At 32.9% G+C, this 26,837-nt stretch overlaps 1 protein-coding gene and 1 long non-coding RNA gene across 4 annotated transcripts; both read right to left on the bottom strand.

The window, feature by feature from the left end:
- Positions 1 to 589: 589 nt before the first annotated feature.
- LOC120069607 (MADS-box protein SOC1) lies at positions 590 to 16,104 on the bottom strand. 2 transcript variants are annotated; one of them, XM_039021399.1, is made up of 9 exons: positions 15,295 to 16,104; positions 14,963 to 15,173; positions 10,918 to 11,002; positions 10,051 to 10,098; positions 2,654 to 2,724; positions 2,414 to 2,513; positions 2,284 to 2,325; positions 2,101 to 2,142; positions 590 to 1,098 (listed from the first exon to the last, which is right to left on the bottom strand). In XM_039021399.1, exons 2-9 carry the CDS (start codon positions 15,142 to 15,144, stop codon positions 940 to 942), a joined length of 729 nt encoding a protein of 242 aa, XP_038877327.1. In that variant the 5' UTR covers positions 15,145 to 15,173; positions 15,295 to 16,104; the 3' UTR covers positions 590 to 939. The 2 variants fall into 2 exon arrangements, with proteins under 2 accessions (XP_038877327.1, XP_038877328.1); XM_039021400.1 differs by lacking the exon at positions 10,051 to 10,098 and having other exon boundaries at positions 15,295 to 16,101.
- Positions 16,105 to 23,363: 7,259 nt separating this feature from the next.
- Positions 23,364 to 25,122, bottom strand: LOC120069603. Of its 2 annotated transcripts, XR_005479591.1 has the most exons (5): positions 24,663 to 25,122; positions 24,491 to 24,550; positions 24,349 to 24,406; positions 24,192 to 24,262; positions 23,364 to 23,425 (listed from the first exon to the last, which is right to left on the bottom strand). It is a non-coding gene; the product is annotated as an uncharacterized LOC120069603 (long non-coding RNA). The 2 variants fall into 2 exon arrangements; XR_005479590.1 differs by having other exon boundaries at positions 24,491 to 25,122.
- Between the last annotated feature and the right edge of the window lie 1,715 nt (positions 25,123 to 26,837).

Raw genomic sequence — 26,837 nt, 5'->3', positions numbered from 1 at the left:
CCAAGGATGAGTTTTATTCTTTTAACAGCAGCAAGATGTAGAAAAAAAATATAAAGGAAAAAAAAAACGTGGTACTACATTAAAAAAAAAAACCTTTCAAAAGTTCAAAACTTCTTTGATACTCTGCTAAAATAAGCATATAATATATCAACGTAAAGCTCTTCAAATGTACTATATATCAACCTTGTTCTGATACCAGTGTTGGTTTATTTCAATTTAAATAACACTAACCTCTTGAAGTGTGCAGCAGAAACAAAAATAGAAGGCCCGAGTAAGAAGAACAATCAATGACAACTATCACTAGGATAATTCCATTTCTCCATAGTTTAAATTCTTCCAAGATATGGTAAAATTGAAGAGAAGAGAATCTTGCTTTTTTTTTTTTTTTTTGGAGAGAAGCAGAAAACTGAACCACACCCTTTTGTATCTTATCTCCTTAACCCACGTCAAAATCGGTTAACAAGATCATAAGGTGACAGTTATAAAACCGTCTCCTCCTTGATTATTAATTAATTTAATAATAAATCAATTGATCTTTCACTACATCTGTTGAAAAATGGTATACTCCAACTATATAGATTTCCATAGGTAATCAACAAAAAGAGACATCTCCATAAAGTTTTAATATTTCCACATCCTTCCATTACCATTCTTGAAGACCAATGAGAATTATTTACAAGCCCTTTTTTTTCCAGAAAGAAAGAAAAATGAAAAGAGATTTTTCATACCATTCTGTCTCTCTGAGTGTGGGTAGCATTCTATGGAACAGAAAAAGGAGCATTATTGTTAATATAAGATAAAAGAGCAATATTAGAGATTGTAATTACTAATTAAGGGTAAGGTAAGGTAAGATAAAGTAAGGTAAAGGTAAAGGTAAGGTAAGGTAAAGGTAAAAGGTAAAAGGTAAAGGTAAAGGTAAGGGAGTATAGTGGAAATGAATCAGTGAAGGGAAAGAAATCTTCTGGGCTTAGCTTCAGGTGGCCCAATGAACAATTCAGTCTCCACCTCAGAACTTGGGCTGCTACTTTCTGCATAGTTTAACATTTTCTCTCCTCTTTCTCCTTCATTATTTACTCCTCCATCTCCCTCACTTTCCCACTGTCATTTTTAAATCAAAACATTTCATTATTCTTACATAATTCTTCTCATACATTATAATTTTGGGAAAAGAAAAACAGTATATTATTAACATTTTAACTTATTCGTGAACAAAATTAAATTACCCCTCCTAACCAATTACCTCAATGTCTTTTAAACAATCTTTTCTATACAGAAAAAATGACCTATTTTAAACTTTATTAAAAATATGTATAGCCAATACAAGAATAAAAATGAAATGAGATCCAAAATGTATGGATCAAAATAATACCTTAACCTACCAACAACCATTTAAAAAAAACAAAAAAACAAAAAAATCTTGTTCTTATGAATAAGCTAGAATCTAAAAAGGATGATAAACCCAACATAAATTTCAACAAAATCCATATGATCCCAAATCTTTTAAATACAAAATGGATTTTAACCGGTTTTGCATTTTAATCCCTAAAGTTTTATTACTTCAAATTCCCTTAAACAGTATTCGGTAAAGTATTAATCTTGATATAAAGATTCATGTTCAATAATTTGATTCCTAATCTTTTAAATTAAATATGAATTTCAATTTTCTTATAAACAAAAAATCAGTTTATAAACTGTTTACCAATTTGCATCTTAGTTCTTAAAATTTTAGGACTTGATATAAAATATAACCCATGAATCCCACCCTTTTTTTACTTTATTAACTGTAAAATCTTGAGGCAAACTACAAATTTAGATTAAAAAGAAAAACCCTCGACTTTATTATTTGTTTAGAAGATATTTATATTCTCTCAAAAATATATTTGCTATCTTTAGAGTAAAATATTTGTTTTTAGATGAAAATTAAGATATGAAAGAAGTGTGACAATAGCCTAGAATATGTTTGAGTTCTAATTTTTGGCCAAAATTATGAGAGATTTCTACACTAAAAGCTCAATAGTATTTTTGAAACAAATGGCAAAATTCAATAGGTTTTTTTTTTTTTAATCATTCAACCATAAATGTACTTAGAAATTTGTTTACCTTTTGAAGTAGCTTAGCATTTTCATCTTGCAAGATTTTCTCCTGCATTGCATTTCAACCATAAGGCTTATTACAAATGCACTATCCATCATGAAAAGAAAAAATAAAAAATAAAAAAAAAACACTTCTTCCCCATAAAAATCCTGAAAAATAAAGAAAAGTAGTTGAACTGAATCTTTTCACCTTTTGCCTTAGTTGTTTAATCTGTTCTTCAAACACTTCTATCTGAAAAATCAACATGTGGTTTAGAGAGGAAGAGTATTGAATGAATAGAGAGATACTTTCTAGAGAAAGAGAACTGAAAAATGAAAACCTTTCTGGCTCTAATTTTGCAAACACTTTTCTCCAACTGATGTTCAAGCTGTTGAAGTTCATCAATGGAGCAAGATCCTAGATCTTCCCCCAACATTTTCCTGTAATTTATATTATTATTATATCATTCAAATTAATGGATTAAGACCAGCCCCGATTCATGCATTACAAGAAGTTCAATTATTTAACCAACAACAAAAAGAAGTAATTAACTGTTCTATGTTCTATGTAATTATCTAACCGTTTTGCAACTTCAAGTTGTTCTATGTTCTTCATCAGGCTAGCTGCTTCTTCATGATTCAGATGCTCCAACTGCAAAACATTATTCAATGTGGATCATAAAATGTGGTTACTTACCTAGATAATTCATTTTAACCTTAGTTTCATCAAATTAAATCATGAACTTCGGCAACAGGTTATATTCTTACTCTCTTTAGAACAAAACAAAAATATAATAGGTCACTTGAAAACATCAATACTAGGGACAAACACCCAAATCTATACATAAAATCTCTACATCTTGTTGGAAGCGGGTGATGGACACTCATAAATAAATAACCAACAAATGATTATTTGAGAGAAAACAAAAATACTTTTAATTGAAAGACTCTTTAAACTTGGTTAACACTTTTGATTAAACTCTCTTTGTGTGTTCTTCTCTATACACTTGGATACATCAACAATGTAAATGTCAATCCTATTTATAGGATTGTCATGGGTAAATTTAAATACATAACTCTCACCTTTATTATACATGAAACAATTAAAATCCTACACTTAATTCATGTGAAACTCTATTAAATTAACTCTTACATTAACATACTTAATTTACTCTCATCTTTTAATTTTTCTAACTCTCATAAATTAATTCATCTATAACTTATCTAATTAAAACATGTTTAATTTTCAACATCCCACCCTTAAACATGTTTTCTGAAAACTCCAAGTAAAGTTCTTAACTTGTTAAACACATTAACTTTGAGAGGCTTCGTGAAAATATCCACAATGTGATCTTTAGTCTTCACATATCCAACTTGAACCTCCTTTCTTGAAATGCAATCTCTGATAACATGAAATCTTGTATCAATATGCTTTCTACGATCATGAAACACTGGATTCTTTGTTAGAGCAATTGTTGACTTTTTATCTACATGGATCACAGTTGCATCATCTTGCAAAATTCCAACTGTTTTCAGCAAATTCCTTAACCAAATTGCATGACAAACACATAAGATTGCAGCAACATATTCTACCTCACAAGTAGATAATGTCACAATAGGTTACTTCTTAGAACTCCAAGTAAATGCAGTATTACCAATAAAGAACACATATCCACTTGTACTTTTTCGGTCATTAACATCTCTAGCCCAATCACTATCACAATAACCTTCAAGCTTGAATTCTTTAGATGGAGAATAAATTAATCCATAATAAAGCGTACCTTTGAGGTGACAAAGAATTTTCTTTGCCATTTTCAAATGAGTAATTGTAGGAGATTCTATAAATAGACTCACCAATCCAACGTTGAAAAGAATATCCAATCGTGTGCAAATCAAATATCTCAAACTTCCAATAAAGCTTTTGAAATATGAAGGATCAACACCATCCTCTTCTTCACATATTTGGACAATTTTATCCCAACTTCAATTTGAGTTGTAACAGGATTAAAATTGATCATCTTAAACTTCTCTAGAATTTCTCTAGCATATCGTTCTTGAGAGATAAAAATACCTTCCTCTGGCTGCTTCACCTCAATGCCAAGATAATATGACATCAACCCAATATCTGTCATTTCAAATTCTTCGGTCATTGTCTTCTTGAGACTTTCAAACATACTTGCACAATTTCCTGTAACAATTAAGTCATCCACATACAGACAAACCAACAAAATATCTCCATGACCATTAGTCTTAATATATAGAGAATGTTCATAAGGACATCTCAAATATATTGTCAAAGAAATATCTGTTGATTCTGCTATTCCACATTCTAGACACCTGCTTCAATCCATATAATGCCTTCTTTAATTTCAAGATTTTATCTTCTTGATCTTTCACAACATAGCCAAGAGGTTGCTCTAAGTATACTTCTTCTTCCAAATATCCATTCAAGAATGTTGATTTAACATCCATTTGAAAGATCTTCCGTTTACTTTGAGCAACAATTGAAATTAACAACCTTATGGTTTTCAAGCGAGCAACAAGAGCAAATACTTCATCGTAGTCCATGCCTTTTCTTCAAGACTAACCTTTTGCAACTAATTTTGCCTTGTGCCTCTCCACTTCTCCCTTTTCATTTCTTTTTGTCTTGAATACACATCTGACACCGATTGCTTTCTTTCTACTTGGAAGAATAGAAAGTTCCCATGTATCATTTTCTATATGGCTTTATCTCTTCATCCATGGCAGTCTTCCATTTTTTATCTTTTAAAGCTTCTTCAAAATTCAAAGGTTCACTGCCACCAAATAGACAAAAAATAGTAAGATTGTTAAAACTTTGACTTAACTCTTCAATCTCACCATATATGTCTCATTAACTTCTCATGCCATGATACCCTTCACTTGAGCTTGTAGATGATGAAAGTATGTTTAGTTGTGGAGTGATTGGCAACATTGGTGGTGTTGATGGAGAAGCAAATTTACTAGTTTCATCATCATCATTAGGAAAAAAAATAAAAACTTATACTCATTTGGTTCACCATTCCAATTCCATGTTGCTTCTTCATCAAACACAATATCTCTACTTACCACTGTCTTCTCTATAGCAAGATTATAAAGCTTATAGCCTTTTGACTTGCATCATAGCCAACAAAATTATGCTTCACACTTTTATCATCGAGCTTCCTACGCTTTTGATCAAGTATATATGCATAAGCAATACTTCCAAATACTCTCAAATGAGAAATGGATGGTGTTTTTCCTATCCATGCTTGTTGAGTCGTTTTGTTCCACAAGCTTCTAGTAGGAGAACGATTGGACAAGTATATAGCACATTCAATAGCTTGTGCCCATAATTCTTTTAGTATCTTCTTACTTTTCAACATACTTCGAGCCATATTGAGTATCACTCTATTCTTCCTCTCAACAACACCATTTTATTAAGGAGTCCATGGAACTGTCATAGGCCGACGAATTCCATTTTCTGTGCAAAAATCTTTGAATTCATTTAAAGTGAGTTCTCCTCTCCTGTATGATCTCAAGACTTTTAGGTAATGACCACTTTCTTTTTTGACAAGAGCTTTAAATCTCTTGAACATGCCAAATACTACTGATTTCTCTTTGACAAAATAAACCCAAGTTTTTTTTTACTAAAATCATCAATGAATAATAAGAAATAATTGTACTTACCAAAAGAACTTGGTTTAATTAGTCCACAGAGATCAGTGTGAACTAACTCTAGCAGTCTCCTTGCTCTTGAAGAAGATTCTTGTGGAAAACTTTTCCTTGTTTGCTTTCCATAAAGATGACCTTCACAAAATTGATCTAGATGTTTGACATATGCAATCCTTTTACCATGTTCTTCCTTGCTAATAGTCTCAAGTCATCAAAGTTTAAATGCCCAAGTCTCAAGTGCCAAACCCAAGATGGATCTTTCAAACATTTAGCAACATCAGTTTGAATGTTTAATAAAAACATTCTATTCTTCGCCATTTGCATTTTAGCAATCATATTATCACGATTATTCCTTATCAAAAGACTATAATTTTTCATCAAAATATTATAGCCTTTCTCTAAGAGTTGTCCCGAACTCAAAATATTGTTCTTCATATTAGGCACATAATAAACATTATAGATAAACTCTGTTGGATTGAATGTTCTAAAACTCGTAGTTTGTTAACAGTAAACATACATGAATTTTATTCAGACAAATGTTATTAAATGAAAATGAATTGATAACTCTAAATCCAATAGACTACGAACCCTTGGCTATTGTAATGAATACTTTACTTTATGTAGAGAGATAAACTGGATCAAGTTGGAGTAAAATAGCCTAAATAGTCTATAGTACTTGGATTAGGTTGGGTACCTACTTATGGAGATACTATTGAATATGACCTGCTTTATGATTGTTACAAATGTTGTAAAGTGTCATAAATGATGTGATCAGTTCATTCATGTAGAGACATATGAGCGGGAGTGTTCTACACGATGAGATTGTGTAAGACTGACCATGAAATAATCATTATTACATAATAATACCGTTTACTGTTAACACTGATTAATTCACTTCTTTATGACCTAGATAACTTGATTTGAATCCCGAGCTGTCTATGAACTCCTGTTTATTCAGGATTGTCCTTTGATCTGCATAGATGAGGGTAAGCTCAACAGCGTTGCTCAATATGCCTCCCATTTCAGGGATAAGACTGGATAGATAGCCAGGGACATAGAATTTGCAAGGTGGAATTCACTCCTACCCATTTTAGGGATAGTAGAAAGTTTGTTCCCTTAAGGGTTGATCCTGGGTCTTGAACAAGGGGCCACATCCTCTCATTGGCCTGAGAGAGAATAAATTTAGTGATTAAGATCCTAAATCAATTATTCATTAGAGGGACAGTGGTACTTAAGGAGAAAAGATGTAACTCAGGGGTGTTTCGGTATTTGACCTAGCTAAGGTTATGAACAACTTGTGAAAGATCAACTTATTGACGACGATTATATCAAATGGGCACCTACAGGCTATAGTGGATAGTTCTATTAGTTAACAAATGTTGATTAACTAGGTTAAAGAGTTTGACGATTAGTCTCGGATCGTTAGAGCCCATGATCTTAGGTCCATTGGGTCTCCTTGCTAGCTCAATACGGACAAAATTAAAGAACTAGGTGAAGTGAGAATTTGAAATGTTCAAATTCGATCTTTAGGGAAAATTGTATTTTATATGAGATATAATTTACATTTATATAATTAATTGTTTTTGGAGAGTATGTTTTAAATAAATATTAGCATGAAAGTGTTTGAAATTTGATTAATGTAATTAATCAAAATTAGGTGTCAAAGTCAATATAATATGTGATATTAAATTTGTTTATTTTATTTAATTAAAATTATTTTAATTAAATAATTTTTAAATATGAAAATAGTCTTTCATATTTTGTCAAAAAATTGTTTTATTATAAATTTTTTTAATAATAAAAAATTAGTTAGTGGAAAAATCCAATTGTTAGGTTCTTCCACTAACTAAGTGGTTTTTGAAGTGGCTCTTCCAAATCTGACACCTAGAGATTTCATGCTAGTAGAATTTGAGGTGGAAGAATGCAAGATAGGATTTTACATGTATTTTGTCTTTAAATAGTTTTGTTTTTCAAATGTAGAAAAACTAATATTTCCTTGAATATTGAAATTATCTCTTCCACAAAATCTCCTTTACTCTCTTATTTACTAGAGTGAAATTCCTTAGCTTTCACCAACAAAATGGTCCCACAACCGTGTTCTTCAATAGGAGAATAACGAGGATTTTTCGTTGGTGGTGTTGATCAAGCACAAAGAGGAAGATTACAATGGATTCTACAAAGGTTTTATCTTCTAACTTTTTTTGCATGCTTATATTTAGTTTTAATGTAATTAGAACGTTATTGATCTTTGCTTTCGCTTTGCATATTGTCTTTATATTCCAACAAACTCATGCTTCTCATTCTTCAAGTTGATCAAAATCTTACCTTTTCCTTTAACAGGAATTTTTGTGGCATCATCAAATATAATATTACCACCAATAGATTCATCAAGTTCTACGAACATTGACTTACATCCACACATATATTGTTTGCACCACTCTCAAGATACCATGCATTATTTTCACATGTTTCTTCATCTTTGCATGCTAGAAGCAAAGATGGCTCACCGTTTTCTTCATCTTTCTCAGCATAATTTGCATTTTCTTCTACTTTATTCCTACATTCCCAGAAATAATGGCCAAATTTATGACAGTTATAATATTCAATCTGTCTTATATCACATCTTTTTTCATTACTTTATCTTTCTCCATTTGACCTCGAATAATTTTGTTCCACGACCTCTTGATGAATTAAAGTTTGAATTACTCATCAAATTTTCTTTGGTCGTACTTTCCTCAACCTCGACCTCTGAAATTACCATGTCCAAGATTGTTACCACGTCCTTGACCTCGCTTGCCTTTTTCTTAGCTATCTTCTTTATCTCCTAACTGCAACTTTGACTGAAAAAGTTGCTCAGTTGTTTGTTTGTTCTTCTTGAGAAGCTTCTCTTCATGGGCTCGTAAGGAACCCATAAGTTGATCAATGGACATTGTACTCAAATCCTTTGATTCTTCAATAGTTACAACAATGAAATTGAATTTTTCATCCAATGAGCAAAATATCTTTCCTACCACTTGCTCATCATCTGTCGTCTCACCACATCTTTCCTTTCATTTACTACTGCTAGCAATCTTGAAGTATAATTTGAAACCAATTCAGATTCCTTCATATGTAGTAATTCATAATCACCTCTCAATTTTTGGAGGCGAACCTTCTTGACTCGATCTACTCCTTTGTATATATTCTCCAAAATTTGTCATGGTTGATGTGCAGTAGTTGCACTTCGCGACCCTCTCCGAGTATGTGCTTAGTGCAAGGCCTCAAGCAAGCATCTCTTGTCAATCGGATAGGAGGCTCCCTAAATTCAAAAAAGGGATCCGCCTCGACCAGGGAAATTGAAAAGAAATCTGTATCGTAAAGAAACTTCTTGCTACTTAAAATCTCCATACTTTTCTAACTAAGTCAATTCAAAATGACATCGGCTAGTGAGCTTCAGAAATCTTCTCAAAATTTGGATCATCGATGACTTGATGAATGATGGTGAGAGCCTTTTGGTCTTTTTTCTTGTATTTTGCAAAGCTTTTCGTTGAGCTTGATTTAAAGTCGCATCACTTTCTGGTTCTTCATAACCATTATTGACAAGTGAATTAAGTAAAGTTTTCATACGAATACACCAACTGCTATAATTTTTTTTCAAATATCGAGGCACTTGGAAGGGAACCATATTGTTATCTGTTATTTGCAAAACAATTATTGTTTTTCAAACTCAAGCTCTGATACCACTTTATTGGAAACATGTGATGGACACTCACAAATAAATAACCAACAAACGATTATTTGAGAGGAAACAAAAACACTTTTAATTGAAAGACTCTTCAAACTTTGTTCACACTTTTGATTGAACTCTCTTTGTGTGTTCTTCTCTACACACTTGGATACATCAACAATGTAAATGTCAATCCTATTTATTGGATTGTCATTAATAAATTTAAATACATAACTCACACCCTAATTAAATATATATAGAACAATTAAAATCCTACAATTAATTCATGTGAAAACTCTACTAAATTAATTCTTAAGTAAACATACTTAATTAACTCTCATCTTTTAATTTTTCTCTCTCATAAATTAATTCATCCATAATTCATCTAATTAAAACATGTTTACTTTTCAACACATCTCACTTCCCTTGAAATGATATTCAACATGAAAAATGTGATTCTGATTCTTCCTAAATATGCCACTAATCTTTATAATCCATAGTTTAACTCTCGAATTATAAGCACGAAAAAATTAGCTCAAGACCTCCACAAACGGACTATGGATACTGATCGGTAAAAGAAATTTTATTGCAAAGTTTCACCTCTTTAATACGTGTCACACTTAATCCATGGATACCTGCAAAATCAAGCTACCAAGAAAAAACACAAGCACATTGCCAAAGTGTCCAAAGGCCCCGTCAACTAAATAAAACATCCAACACAATCGGGAAAAACAACAGCCACAAGAACATTCATACCCAACAAGTTTTACTGTGACCAAACTAGTAAAGGAAAGATCTAGCTATATTATATAAGTGAGAACAACCATCTCTAATGATACGAGGTCTTTTAGGTAAAATAAAAAATAAAGCCATTATGGTTATGTTCAAAATAGACAATATCATACTATTGTAGAGACATGCCCCTTACAGTTAGTCATGTCAATGTGCCTTGATGATAATCATTGTGATTTGTGTTAATCGACATGGAATGAGCTCCGGTGAAAAGAGTTGGCCTTGTTAAAAGTGATTACTCGAGAGTAAAAATGGATAGATGACTATTGATGGGACACTTTGGTGGTCCTTCGCTGGAGGGAAAGATTGTTGGAGTGTGACCAAAGTTCTACATTGGCTAGATAAAGGAAAAATTTATGGTATACAAGTGATAACAACTATCTCCAATGGTATGAAGAATTTTTGGCTGGGTAAGGGGAAAATCTATACTATATAATTGAGGACAACTATCATGGTATGAGATTTTTTGTGGGTTAAACCAAAACAAAACTATGAAGGTTGTGCCTAAAGTAGAAAATATCATAGCATTGTAGAGGTATGTTGAAGGGCTCGTTATCCCTAGCCTTTACAAATGGGTTTTACTTGATGCAAGCATTATTAAGATGGTTATATGTTTTTAATTGAAAAATAGGTGGGACACTCAGAATAATGGAGATGAAAATGAAAGAAAAAAACCTGTACAATATTATTAACAGATGGAGGATCCAGGGCTTCTTTGGCTTTTGCATGCTTTCTGTAACGCTCTATAGTTCCCTGCATGCTGAAGCAGAAAGCAGAAAAGTGACAGAAAATCAGACTCTTTCTTTGGAAAGGATATGAAACAAATTAAATGAGCTTATGCAGAGATCAATATTCATATTTATTTTGTTTGTATGCTAAATAGCCAAGAATGATCACCACATGATTTTTCAATAAGAATGTTTAAACAAATCGAAGAATATAAATTGAAGGTGTGATTTGAAAGTTGTCTTTCTCCACAATGATACTGTTTTGGATGGCTTATCATAAATTTAATCTTTTATCAATACCGCAATATTTCCCTTGTTTTGTAGACTTGAAAATTTATAAATGGTCCAACAAATGAATATCAAACGTAAGAACAATTATGTTATTGCTGATGAAGCAGAATGGTATTTATGCTATTGATTTTGAAAACAAATACTTTTAAAAAAAGAATAAGAGTAATTAAAGTTGGCAAACCCAAACGTAATATAGTTCAACTAACTTAGACATATACTCTCAACAAAAAGTTCATAGGTTTGAATCCCTCCAACTTTACATGTAAGATATTGCTATCAAGAAATACCTTAGGTCAATCTAATAATGTGAAAGTTCCACACCAGAAGAAAGTTAAAATATTATTTTAGTCCCTTTATTTTAGAGTTTGTTAAATTTTAATCTTTGTCATTTTAAATGTTTAATCTTAGTCCAAGTACTTTCAATAAGTCTTAAATTTAGTTATGAAGTTATATTTCATCGAAATTAGTAAAATAATGATAATAATTTTCATACAATAAAATATATAAAANAAAAATATTAATAAATAATTAAAAATAAAAATAAAAATAAACTTGAGATAAAATTTGAGATTTATTAAAAGTCAGAATCTAAATTGAAGAACTAACCAATCTAAAATGAACAAAACGAAGATATAGATGACAGTGGAAAAGAGGGCGGACTTTTGAGAGTTGGACAGAGCTTTTTTCGTGGAATCGACTGTTTCTTCGACTATGGAAGGAGTGATCATAAGAGATTTCTTCTATGAATAAAATTAGGGCGTCCAAAAGGATTAGGGTTAAGAGGATTTTCAAGATAATATCATCTCAAACCTTATTAGGGAAGGAAAAAAAAAGACCTATTTAAGATGTTATTATAGTTCTTATTAGCCATTATTTCAGTCAAACATACATTCTAATAACTGCAATAAGATCTTTTCTATTTCAAAAGGAAAAAAAAAAAAACTTTATTAGCTTTTATCACAATGTGAATCCTAAGTTTCATGAACCTATAACATAAGTTAGGTTTAAAGACGAGAAAAGGTCAGACAGTAAAATTCTTTGCACACTTTGGAGCTTTTGTCGTCACGTCTGAGAGTGATAGTGGTTTTGGACTAAGTAAGTATAAACTAATCGATTTTATAAAAAAGAGATCCAAATTGATGTTCTAAGAGATCCAAATTGATGTTCAATAAAAAATAAAATCGATTGATTGATTTTTATTTGATTGAGTTTATTATTTATTTGGTTCTTAATTTTTTTATTTTTTTTCTTCTAATTTTTTTTCCACTTTTATTTTGAATGGGTCATTTTTACTATTTTCGAATTAAAATTGGGCCAAACATTTTTTCTTTTATAGATTGAAATGGGACTTTTTTCCATCACATAACATACATGCTACACAATACTAAAGATATACCTAACGTTAAAGATGTCCAATTTCTCCATGGAGATAAGGTCTTTCAGAGTCCCGCCCCGAACGGGATGGAGAATTGGAGAATGGGTGAGTGAGTAGGGCAATGCATTCCCCATCCCCGTCTTCGCCCTGGTTAGCCTCTATATATTTATTTAGTATAATTAGTTAATGTTATGTTATTATTATCATTACTATATAATATTACATTTAAATTTCAAGTTGGATTGTTTATTGATCAAGATAATGAATATGTTTAAATTGAATATTTAAATTTAGATTATATAGGTGGATAATTTGATTTATATTTATTTCTTTCTACTCAAAAATTGATTAGGCTTTTTAGGCTAAAATTTGATTAATTTATCTTTAAATTCAAATTGTCACGTAAAACTAACATAATAAATAATTTAGTGATAGAGTTAATTACTTATTTAAACTTTTCCCCCATTAGTGATTTAAATTAATTGGTTTTTTTTTTAAAAAAAACTAACAGAAAAAATTTCCCTGGAATCCCCACCCTGATCTCCATGGGGAATTTCATAGGGATGGGAAATGAAATGGAGAGCGGGATGAGGACGGGGAATGACATCTCTACCTAATGTTAGACTGAATTTTTAAGGTCGTATATATATACGTTCAATTCAGTTTCGTTTTTTATTGGTCATTTCAAGCAAAAACCAATCCGAACCAGTACTTTTTTATTGTCTCCAAATATATACCAATAAGTTCAGTTTTTAAAAAATCAAATCAAATTAGTGGATCAGTTTGGTTCAATTAATTTTTCGATTTTTCGATTTTTTGCTGTACTCCTAGTCACATCTCGTCCTAGGTTGAATAGGATAATCTGGGGCAAAGGTTATAAACTTAAGTCTCCAAACTAAAGTGACTCTATATCACTACCTTAAGGATATGCATTATTCTACAAGTTTTGCACACACGGTAGAACATAGACCAGTCACCATTAATATCATGCTGGAAAAAATCTGCAATGATATTAACACACTGAACTATTCAGGTGACATCATACAAATATTGGTTCCCAAGTCTGAACCAAATGATTACATAGTTTTTCTATCTTACATGCATACAACAATCTTCTTCATCATATGAAGAAAACCTAACCAAAACTTATAGAACTTAGAACAGAAATCCAAGACCATTCAATAATTATTAGCAACGTTATTAAAATGTTGTAATAATAAAAATATAAACCGAGAAATATAACAAGCTATAAGTGAAGAACAAAGAAGACACTATGAAATGAAGGCCATGCTTTGCAATGTTAAGAGTGCAAAATGACAAAAATACTATATGATCATTAGGAATATTGATGACACAATATTTCCCTGGAAAACTCTAAAGTTTATGGCTATAGCGAAGTAAGAAATTTATAAATATTAGTGTTATCATGAGATTAGATCACTGTATTATGAATCTGTGCATATAGTCTAAGAACATAAGAAATGAAACAAGAAAAAGAAAAAAAAATAACTTTTTTAAAAACAAACTAATAAACTATTGACTGAAAAAAAGTAAATTAAATAATTCCCAAAACTCAGAAATAGGTTTCTAAAAAGGAGCAGCCATTGCAGAGACTTTTGCTTCTGTTCATAATCTATATAAGGAATCTACTGATAAATTAAATTAATATAAATCAAACAGTAAAACCACAGTTTGTGAGAGCAGTTAATACTGTGGTTATATATATAGTATATAGTACAAACCCTTTTCACTTCTTCCAATAATTTCATTGAAAACAACAGCAAAAATCAGGCTTAGGGTAATGGTTAAAAGAAGAACATTATCATTTTAATTCCATGGATCCTAACAGTTTGGACATAGAAAGGGAAAAAAAGAAGTATGGTTTTGAAAAATAAATCTATCCTACTTATCTCAAATTAAATCACTTACTATTTTCCATGAAAATTCATTCCCATCAAATCAAAACACCTATGCATTCTCAAAAATTTTTATACTACTTGAGCGTGTATGACAGTTCAAATTTTCTTCTTCTTATTCACTCATTTTTAACTGAAAAATTAGCTTACATACAGGAAGAAAACCCTATTTCCAAGAGTAGCCATTAAAGTGAAGCAAAGAGATTCAAATTCAGATCACAAGCCATCAATAAACTTGGTAGTACAAAAAATAGAGGGCTAAGAAAAAACAAAATAAAACAAAAATAAAGAAGAAAGTAAATTGTGTATTTCTTCAGAGCAAAAGAAAAAACGAGAGAGAGAGAGAGAGAGAGAGAGGCCCCATTAAATATAATGTATAGTTATGAATAATAGTAATAGTAGGTTGGTACCTTGAGCTAGCAAATTCATAAAGCTTTCCTCTAGGGGAGAAGATGATAAGAGCAACCTCAGCATCACAGAGAACTGAAAGCTCAAAAGCTTTCTTCATCAAACCATTACGCCTCTTGGAGAAGGTGACTTGGCGGCTTGTAGCGTTCTCTATTAGCCTCATCTGAGTCTTTCCTCTCACCATTTTTACTCGATTGGAAAATGGAAACCCCTCTGGAAACAAAAAGAAAGTCTTGTTTTAAATGTTGAGAGCAGTGAAAATGACAGAAGAAACTGAGATGGAAAAAGTTATTACCCTCCTCCCATTTAGTACAATATAAAAACAAACCCTTACCAGATGGTCTTGTAGGAGGGAATTTGAGATGGATCTCAAGAGAAAACCCAGATGGGTAAAGAAAGGGGGAGGGTGATGAATTTTATAGATGAAGACAGAGAGATAAGGAGATGATGGGAAGCATAGTGAAACCAGTGATGAGAAATTGGGAAAGGAGGAGAAGAAAAATCCAAGGCCACAAGATGAAGAAAGGAAGCAAGGAGTAGTAAGTAAGGACCACAAAGCTCCAAATAATCTCCCTCCCTTGGCTTCAAAACCAACCACCAAAAAGGAAACAGAAACCCAAAAACAAAAACAAAAATCTTGAAATAGAAGCAAAAAAAAAAAAAAAAAAAACAGAAATTAATGTAAAGCAAAACTTGAAAAGAAGAGGGAAGAAGGGTGTTGTGGTTCAACTGAGGGGGACATGATTATTAGAAGAAATTAGAACAGAAACAGATCAAGAGAAGGCAATATTGGATTGGTTTGATCTGGGTTCTTAATTTAGAAACCCAGTTTGGAGAATTAAGTAGAAAATGGAAAGAATGGGAAATATTTGGAAAGGGGAAGAAGAAGAGAGAAAGGTGAGATTATCCATCCAAAAAATTTCAAAGTTTCTTGTTTAGGAAAAAAAAATGAAGAAGAGAGGTTAGAGAAAGTAAAGAGGGAGAATCATAACAAACAGAGAAAGAGAAAGAAATGGAAAATGGGAATTAGAATTTTGAGGGAAAGTCAGGAGTGGAAAAGGAAAGTGAAATAGGGGAATTTGCTTTCATTTTGTTTACAAAAGGAAATTGGGGAATTGTCCGTACACTCTGTGTTTTTGTTTGCGTTTGCGTTTGTATAGAGAGCGTCGGAGGTGGCAGGTCTGACGGGCAGCCGGGCAGCCGGGCAGGGCGGGTAAGTACTATGTTACAAACAAAGTTTTTTATTGGTTCCGTACACTTTGCAGAACTGAACACCAATCACAACCTCAATCCATATGGCCCCATTTCATCACTCTTCCATTACCGCGTTCTCGCGTCTATTCCACGCGCCTTTTCTTTTTCTTTTTCTTTTTTTCTTTTCTTTTTCTTTTTTCTTTTTTTAATCTTTCTTCTTATAGAAATAGGATATGTTATTGTTAAATTTATACAATGGAAAGGATGAGTCCACATCTGGAAATGTTCATTTTCCTAATTCCTCTTTTAGGAAAGTGAAATAGGCAGGGCCCGTTTGCCTCTTTTTTAATTTACTAGTTTAGACACAATTATAAATCTTTAGAATATAAATTTTTAAATGAATATGGTTAAATTTAAAAGTAATGAAAAACATAATAACTAAAACTATATATATATATGTATATATATATATATCATTTGATTAGTTTGGGATAAGGAAAAATAAATACATCTATTTATTATGTGAAATGATCCAAAAAATAAAAAGGCATATAATGATGTATTATGTTAAAATAAATTAATGGATTTTCAACGTTGTCTTTTGACACGATTGAAGGTTAACTTGAAAATTAATCCAAATACAAATAAAAATAAAAAAAATAAAGGAAAATTGGCAAAAGGTAAAAAAAACAAAAATGCATAATGATTTCAAATGAATCTCTATTTATTTAAAACAAACAATCTAGCCTATTGTGTAGGTGTCTAATTTCGATGGCTACAAATTTTTTATAAAAAATTATTTAAAAAATTGATACACATGAAAGATTTAACGGAAAAAAATCCAATTCTAAATCTAAAAAAGCAAACAAAAGTTCGTAAATATTCTTAGTTGAAAAAAAAAAACAACAAAACAAAAGTGCATAAATATTCATAGTTGAAATAATAACAAAATTATCTCCAAGTAAGAGACATATATTGATGAATTTTCAAAGTTACCTTTCATGGATTCTTCAGGCTACCTCTTGACTTTTCATAATCAAATGAATCTCCATCTAAAATCTAACAAATATATATATCCTCTAATTTCAATGATTAGGAATTAAAAAAATAATTTAAAAATATTCAACCTAGTTTAAATCCATGCAAATTTAAGATTTAAGTGTTTCACTCAAATAATCTAAAAAAATTAAACAAAAAATGTACAGAGATTTAGAGTTAAAATAATAAATTATCCAAAATAAATTTGTGGATTCTCAAGGGTGTCTTTTGACATGATTGAATGATAACATGAAAATTTAATTCAAACACAAATGAAAACTTAAAAAAATAAAATAAAAAATGGCAAAAGGTGAAAAAGATTAAACAAAAATGCATAAAAATTTAGGGTTGAAATAACAACATTTCCAAAATAAATTAATGGTTTCTTGTAACATCCCCCTACTATCCTCTTAACTTAGAAAGAGACGTGAATACAGTATACATCAACCCTTTTTTTACATTTACTGTCCATTTGTACGTGATTAACCTGATAAGACATTTCATATAACTTACCATAATATATTATATTCATTTAAACACAATAATAACTCTCTTCTTATAAACAACACCATTAAACTATACAATATTTCACACTTACATATACTAATTATAACATACCCTCTATCAGTTCTACATTACATAATGTACATGCTAACTAAGAGGATCCCATGTCATACAAGTAAGTTACTCTATTGATGATGTGGCAAACTTCATCTTAAGTGTCAGGTGCCTTGGGGGAGGTGGACGAGGGACGGGGAGAACAAAAAGAAAAGAATGAGTTAGGAAGCTCAGTGGAAGGATAGTTTTATATTAACATACGTTTTCTCTTTCTAAAATATAGTGAAAACCATTAAACATTTCATTAACTCATTGATATTTACAAATCATCGATAATCCTACGAAGCAAGAATCATCCAACAATGCTTCATAATGCATAGAGCTCAATCATATCATTCATGAAAACCCTTTGCAACATATAGCACATTGAATAACATTTCATTCTTCATAAACACTTGAAATATTTAAACTTATTCAATGGCATGATCCATATTCCTCAAACATCCTATCTAGTTATAGAACACATATCAACTGTTAGAAGTCACTTCCAACCTGTACCATAGGCTCAGAAACCGGATTCAAAGATCCTCTGACCATCCCATATGAGGTTCCGTCCACAGGCTCAGAAACTAGATCCAAAGATCCTCTGACTATTTCGTGCGATGCTATAGAAACATAGTCATGTAGTATGGGCAATCACCTCTAAGGTTCCAAATTCACTTATCCAGTAATCACCAAAATAACTTTCATATATAATACACATTTTAACTCCATACAGTTTATCAAATCTACCCTCAACACCATGGCTTTCAAAACCATATTCTTCATGAACTATCATCAAAATCATGCTTAGATAAATCAGATTTCAATCACATTTCACAAATCCAAATCATAAAAATTTCATGAGCATCGGAAAACATTGATCAAAACATTTGTAAAAGCATGGTTTTCGTAGAATGGATCATGCCAAGGTTGTATCAAAAATCATAAATTCGTACTACTTGAAAAATAACCACTCACAAGATTAGTTGTTCAATTTGGGTTTTCAATAGCTCAAATCTTTGTTTGTTCAAGGTTTTGATTTTGTGCTAGTTCTTCTTCACAGACATCAAGTTCCTCTTTTAACACTAGAATTTATGCTGCCAACACTACAAGTTATATAGTTTATTCTCATGCAGCAACATTCTTCTTCTTCACAACATTCTTTTGGTTATAACCCTTTCAGTATGTAGCTCTGTTTTCAACCAAAATTTCCTTTCCTTTTGACAGCAATTCAAATTTTCCTTCTTCTCAAAGAACTCAGTTTATTGATCCGTCTTCAAACCGTTTACACCTCTCGAATCTCATCTTCAATTATATTGATAGCATAATTGGATAACTCAGTATATTTTTTCTCATACTCAGGCACCATCATGGAACCTTGTACGAGTTTCAAGAACTCATTTTGTTTTGCATCACAGAAGGATCGTGAGTAATACTTCTCATAAAAAGCCTTTTCAAACTCAGCCCAAGTAGGTTCATCTATACTGATTCACCTGGTTTTAGTTACTCGTCATCTACCTTCTGCTTCTTTTTGCAGCAAGAAGACGACAAGTGTTACCTTCCTATTTCAGGGCATCTTATCACCCTGCAAATTTTTTTTTTAATAAGATTTATTCAGGCTTCAACATCTGCTAGATATGTGGTTCCTTCAAAAGTTGTTACCCATAAGGCTTTCAACCGTTCTATTCCATACCTTTTCTCATAATCTAGTTGTGCTACTCCTAACCCTGCAGCTAACCATTGAGCAAACCTATACAAGAGTTGTTCTTCCATATCCATCTCTACTTGAGGATGACTAGATTCACCTCACCTTCCTTGTTTTGTCCTCTAGTAGCATTTTGAGTTCTAGCCTCGGGTTGCCTATTATGCCTTCCACTTCAACACATGATTCCTACAATGCAATGATATGACATAATCACTTAGTAAGAGACAATCTTATCTTACTAGTGAAAGCCTAGCACATGCTAGCTCTCTCTGACCCCAAACCCTTAGATATTCCCAAAATCATGCTATTACATTGATTTGCATATGTTTCCAATATTTCCTATCATAATTTGATCTGCTATGTTGTAGAGGATTATTTGATGAAGTATGTTTGAAAAGTTTAGTGGACTATTGAAAGATTTGGTTATTATATTGATCTTTCTTATGTATGTCGAAAGTATTTCCAAAGATAAAATCCCTATGTTTGTATGAAAATACCACTCACTAGGCTTCCTAACTCATCCTTTCTAATGTTTGTGTTTTTTCTCCCCTCCCCCCCCCCCCCCCCCCCCCCAATCCATGTAGCATGAAAGTTCCAGGGTCCCAAGATACTTTGACTACGAGAGCCCAATCTACCACCGCATAAAAGTACCTTATGGCCAAATACTAAGAGTCTTGTTGTTTTAAGTTGGTCATTGTATTCATTAAAGTTAGTAGATGAGGTGTCAAGGTCTTGGTTGTAATCTAAGGTTATACTTGGAAGTAAGTTATGAGTTGTTTTGTGTGTAATCAAAATTGTTGGTTTTAATATCATAAGTTTAATGTATATTTCTTGTTATAAGTTAAAGCAAAACAGGTAAAGTTGGACAATAATATTTACAGGAACAAGGAGTTGTTCTGTATATTAGTTGAGATGGTCTCATTTCAGTGAAGGAGTACCTGATCACCCTACGGTGGCTTTTACCCTACCTCACTGAAATATCATTGCAAAATAAATGTCACATAGAATGAATTTAATTATTTTGCTAAATTTGATTGGTTTTTCAAAATGAGTAATGCATGGATTACTAATATTAATAAATTGTATGTTTCAGCATTTTTCATATGACTTCGATAACTTTAAATATGCTCACCACCAACAAATTAACTGGTGATAATTACATGACCTAGAAAAACACAATCAATATAGTTCTGATCATTGATGATTTAAGATTTGTGCTGGTGGAGGAATGTTCTCCAATCCCAGCTCAAAATTCCACTCGAAACGTTCGAGAGGTATACGAGCATTGAGTTCGGGCAAATGAAAAGGCCTGAGATATATCTTGGTAAGCCTTTCTGAAGTCTTGGGCAAGAAGCATGGGCCCATGCTCACTATCCGTGAGATCATGGAGTCCCTGCAGGAAATGTTCGGACAACCGTCCGCTCAACTCAGGCATGATACTCTTAAATTTCATCTTCAATGTTCGTATACAAGAGGGGGGCTCTATTCAAGAATACATTCTCAACATGATGGTTCACTTTAATGTGACTGAGATGAACGGGTTTATCATTGATGAGAATGGACAGGTTAGCTTCATCCTGGAAACTTTACTTGAAAGTTTCCTATAGTTTCGTAGCAATGTTGTTATGAATAGGATTGACTACAACCTGTCCATTTTGCTCAATGAGCTGCAAACTTTACAATCCTTGATGAAAGTTAAGGAATAGAACGATGAGAAAAATGTTGCCTCATCCTCCAAAAAGCTCTTCAGAGGTTCGACCTCTGGAACTAAGTCTGTATCTTCCTTTTCTAATACCAAAAGTAGTAGAAGAAGAAAGATGGAATGGGAAAGATAACCCACTAGTTGTTACCCAAAAAGGCAAGAAGACCAAGGCTGCAAAGGGAATTTGTTTCCATTGCAACCAAGAGGGACATTGGAGAAGAATTATCCTAAATACTTGGTAGAAAAGAAGAAGGCCAATCAAAGTAAATACGATTTACTTGTATTGAAAACTTGCTTAGTGGAGAATGATGATTCAGCCTGGATAATAGATTCAGGCGCAACTAACCACGTTTGTTCTTCATTTCAAGGAATTATTCCTGGCGACAACTAGAGGTTAGAGAGATGACGATGTTTCTTGGAACTGGGCACGTCATCTCAGCTACGATAGAGGGAGAACTTTGACTTTGTTTACATAAATCATATATTTTATTAGATAACGTATATGTGGTTCTAGGCTTGAAAAAGAACCTTATTTCTGTAAAATGTTTGCTTGAATATAACTATCTATATATTTTAATATAAATAAAGAGTTTGTTTACAAAAATGGAGTATATATTTGTTCTACAAATCTTAAAGGTAATCATTATGTGTTAAGACCGTTAGCAACAAAAGCTCTCCTAAGTACTGAACTGTTTAACACTACAGTAACTCAACATAAATGGCATAAAATTTCTCCTAAAGAAAATATCCATCTTTGGCACTTAAGATTAAGACACATAAATCTCAATAGGATTGAGAGACTGGTCAAGAATGGACTTTAAAAAAAGTGAGTTAGAAGAAATTTTTTTACCTGTATGCGAGCCATGCCTTGAAGGAAAAATAACTAAAGATCATTTACTAGAAAAGGTCACAGGGCCAACGAACCTTTAAAACTTGTACATTCAGACCTCTGTGGTCCGATGAATGTCAAGGAAAGAGGAGAGTTTGAATATTAAATCATTTTTACTGATGATTATTCCAGATATAGGTATGTTTATTTAATGCAACATAAGTCTGAAGTCCTTGAAAAGTTCAAAGAGTAGAAGGTTGAAATTGAAGATGCACTAAATGAAACAATTAAAACATTTCAACCTAATCGAGGTGGATAGTATATGGATTTGAAATTCCAAGACTATTTGATAGAAAATGGAATTATATCCCAACTCTTAGCACCTGGTATACCTCAGCAGAATGGTGTATCAAAAATAAGAGATCGAACTAAATTGGACGTGGTTCGGTCTATGATGAGTTATGCTTCCTTACCGGACTCGTTTTGGGGTCATGCAGTACAGACTGTAGCTTACATTTTGAATTGCGTTCCATCCAAAAGTGTTACTAGAACACCTTTAGAATTATGGAATGGTCGTAAAGGTAGTTTATGTCATTTCAGAATCTAGGGTTGCCCAGCACACGTGCTTAAGGAAAATCCTAAGAAATTGGAATCTCATTCAAAATTGTGTCTATTTGTAGGTTACCCAAAAGGAACAAGAGGTGGTTACTTCTATGATCCTAAAGATAATAAAGTGTTTATGTGGACAAACGCTACTTTTTTAAAAGAGAACCACATAAGGGAGTATAAGTCCCGCAGTAAGATAGTGTTAAATCAACTTTCCAGTGAAACTACTTAACCTTCAACAAGAGTTTTTGAAGAGCCTAATACCTCAACAAACGTTGTTGAAGTTGGTTCATTTAGTAGGTCAAATCCACCTTAAACGTTGAGGAAACCTTGACGTAGTGGGAGGGTTGTTAATCTGCCTATTCATTACATGGGTTTAACAGAAACTCTAGCTATCGTAGTTGACGGAGATATTGAGGATCCATTGTCTTACAAGAAGACTGTAACGACCCGACCCCCTAGGACTTAAGTTAGGTTATTACTAAATACATGTATACATGGAACTTAAAACGATGCCCTTTTATGGTGAAATAAATACTAAATAAATAAGGTAAGTTTAAAAGTCCTTCATTAAATTCAAATATTAAAACAAAAGAAATGGGTACCCATAAATCATAAATGATAATAATAAGTCTAAAAACAATTATTAATAGTAAGTTTCAAACATCAAAACTGAAAGTTAAGAAAAACATGAAAAGAAATCTAAATCTCATGAGTGGAAGCATAAAACTGGTCCCAGTGGCTCGATCACGAATTTCACTTGTCAATCGTCGGTGCATCTCTACCTTTACCTGAAACAACATGAGAAATGATGAGTATAAAATACTCAGTAAGTAACCCCACTACTAGTGGTCAAGCTAGACATCTATGTCCTCTAGACCCTACCTCTGATGGAACATAAAAACTGCTCTAGTTTTCATGGGACACATACATATATGAAAAATTATTTCTATCCTACTATAGCTAAGTATGCCCACTACCTATGGTGAATCCTGAAGGAAACACAATTCTTAGTGAATCCCGAAGGAAACACAACCTCTGGTGAATCCCGAAGGAAACACAATATCTGGTGAATCCTTAAGGAAACACAGTCTGGTGAATCCCGAAGGAAACACAATATCTGGTAAATCCTGAAGGAAACACAATATCTGATGAATCCCGAAGGAAACACAATATCTGGTAAATTCCGAAGGAAACACAATATCTAGTGGGCATCTAACTAATCAGTACAGACACTATCACAATCTCAACATCACAATTATCACAATATGGTTTTATAACATACATATACACCTCAACATCATGGTTGTACAACATGCATATATGCCTCAATATCCTCATATCAAATACAACCTCAGTGAATCAAGTATCATCTCTTACTAGCATGCAAGTATCTATGTACACAAATAAATCTTTCAGATTCTCATACAAGAACATATATCGGTCATACTATACTATCCGTTTATCATGCTATCGTTCTGTCATAATATTCATCTATCATGCTAGCATATATCTAGTGTCTGGCCTGTGGGCAGTTCCAATAGTAAGATTACTTACCTCAAAATTAAATCCAAATAAACCCAAGCAAGCTTATCTTCTCTTAGCCCAAATAAATCTTGAATCAAGCCCTAAAATTTATAAACCAAATTTATTCCAACTTTCGGCAAAATCCCAAACACATATTTAACTTATGACCAAACACCAAGTTACTTACCCAACACGTGGTTCGGTCCAAAACCACTTCGAACTTCGATAAAAAAAAAAAATCCAACCTGAACAAGGGTCACAACCAAAAAATGATAAATAAATCTTCAACAGTTAATTTTAATCCAAAAGAGACAAAGTCTAACACTCACCAAAAATCCACCAAAAATAATCTTTGAAGGTGGACAACTCGCTCTCAACTCCGAGATTCTCTAAAAGATTGAAGTTACGACTCAAATATTATGAGCAACGTAAAATTAGACACACACTCATTGGGCATCCAAAACCCATTCAATAAGAATCCAACAAAACATTAAATGTTACCCAAAATTCCAAAATCCACGGAGATACACGAGAAAACGGCTGTTAAACCGTGCAACGACGGTCGGTGAAGTTATCAGTGACTTTTGACGGTTGCTTGGCTCCTGCAGCAATGAAACCGGTGATAGACCCAAATTATGGCAGCTCACGGCCCGAGCACGAATGGTCGGTCGCGTTGGTGGGCTCCGGTGTGCGACGATGGCGTGCGGAGGAGCGCGAAGGAATGAAGCTGGACAGACGCGTGGGTCACGCGATTGGGTTGGTCGGCTTGAGATTCGAGGCGACGCGCTGGGGAGGATTCAGTCGGGAAATCTGAGGTGTCGACCGGATGGCTGGCTGGACGGTGCGACGTCAAACGAAGGGGGAAAGGCTGGGCGACGCTCGAATTTGGGGAAGAGGGTTTCAAGGCTGCTGCTGCACGTGAAGTTGAGGGGAAAGGAAAGGGGAAGAAAAATAAAAAGAAAAGGAAAGAAAAGGAAAGAATTGAATAAAATAAAATAAAATAAGATAAAATAGTATATTTTATTTTATTTTGTTTTATTCTTTACTTAATCCACATTATTTCTTTAAATTCGCTCCCTTTCCAAGATGGAATTAACTCCTGCCATCAATTTCTAACATAAATAATTTCCAACATCAAAACTTAAATTTCACAATTACACCTAAAATCCAAAATTCCAAAAATGCCCTCAATTAATGAAAATTATTGAAATTACATTAATAATAAAAGTTTGGGGTGTTAAAAAGGCAATTGAGGATGTTGATAAAGATGAATGGATCAAAGCTATGGATCTCAAAATGAAGTCTATGTACTCCAATTCAGTTTGGGATCTACTAGATCAACCTGATGAGATTAAACCTATAGGTTACAAATGGATTTACAAGAGAAAACAGGGTGCTGATGGAAAGGTGCAAACCTTCAATGCTAGACTTATGGCAAAGAGATACCTAAGTTGAGGAAGTCAACTATGAGGAGACTTTCTCACTTGTTGCTATGTTGAAGTCTGTCCGGATATTCCTGTCCATTGCCTGATATTATGACTATGGGATTGGCAAATAGACATCAAGACTGCTTTTTTGAATAGCAATCTTGATGAGACCATATATATGGAGCAGCCTGAGGGATTCATCACCCAAGGTTAAGAAAAAAAGTTTGTAAGCTTAACCGATTCATCTATGGATTGAAACGAGCTTCTTGATCTTGGAATATAAGATTTTATACTGCGATCAAATCTTATGGCTTTGATCAGAAAGTTGATGAACCTTGTGTTTACAAGAGAATCATTAAAAGTTCAGTAGCTTTTCTTGTTTTGTAGGTAGACGATATCCTACTCATTGGAATCATATAGGTCTACTGACTAAAACTAAAAATTGGCTAGCGATCCAATTCTAGATGAAAGATTTGGGAAAGGTGCAGTTGTTCTGGGCATTCAGATCTTTAGGGGTCGAAAGAACAAAACGCTGACCCTGTCTCAGGCATCGTACATTGACAGGATGCTTGTCAAATTTTCGATGTAGAACTCCAAGAGATGCCTGCTCCGTTTTAGGCATCGAGTTATTTTGTCTAAGGAATAATGTCTTAAGATACCTTAAGAAGTTGAGGAAATGATACGGATCTCTGCTAGTAGTCTGATGTATGCAATGCTATGTACTAGAGCTGACATCTCCTATGCAGTGGGGATAGTCAGTAGATATTAATCTAATCCAGGATTTGATCACTGGACCGCCTTAAAAATATCCTCAAGTAGCTTCTGAGAACGATGGACTACATGCTCATGTATAGTTATAAGAATTTGATCCTTACAGGATACATGGACTCTGATTTTCAGACTAATAAGAATCCTTGAAAATCCACAACAAAATCACTATTCACTCTTAACGGAGGGGTAGTAGTCTAAGGAGCACCAAGCAAAGGTGCATTACTGACTCCATTATGTAGCAGCTTGTGAAGCTGTGTAACTCAATAAGTTCTTAAATGATCTCAAAATGGTTCTAGACATGTCTAAGTCCATCACCCTTTATTGTGATAATAGTGGTGTTGTGGCTAATTCCTAAGAGCCTAGGAGTCACAAATGCAGGAAGCACATAGAACGCAAGTATCATCTCATTCGAGAGATTGTTCATCGACGGGACGTGATCGTCACGCAGATAGCTTGACGCACAATGTTGTTAATCCAT

Source organism: Benincasa hispida, unplaced genomic scaffold (assembly GCF_009727055.1).
Source record: "Benincasa hispida cultivar B227 unplaced genomic scaffold, ASM972705v1 Contig513, whole genome shotgun sequence".
Classification (NCBI taxonomy): domain Eukaryota; kingdom Viridiplantae; phylum Streptophyta; class Magnoliopsida; order Cucurbitales; family Cucurbitaceae; genus Benincasa; species Benincasa hispida.
Note: the sequence above shows the minus strand (reverse complement) of the source record. Positions and strands in the feature narration are given on the sequence as shown.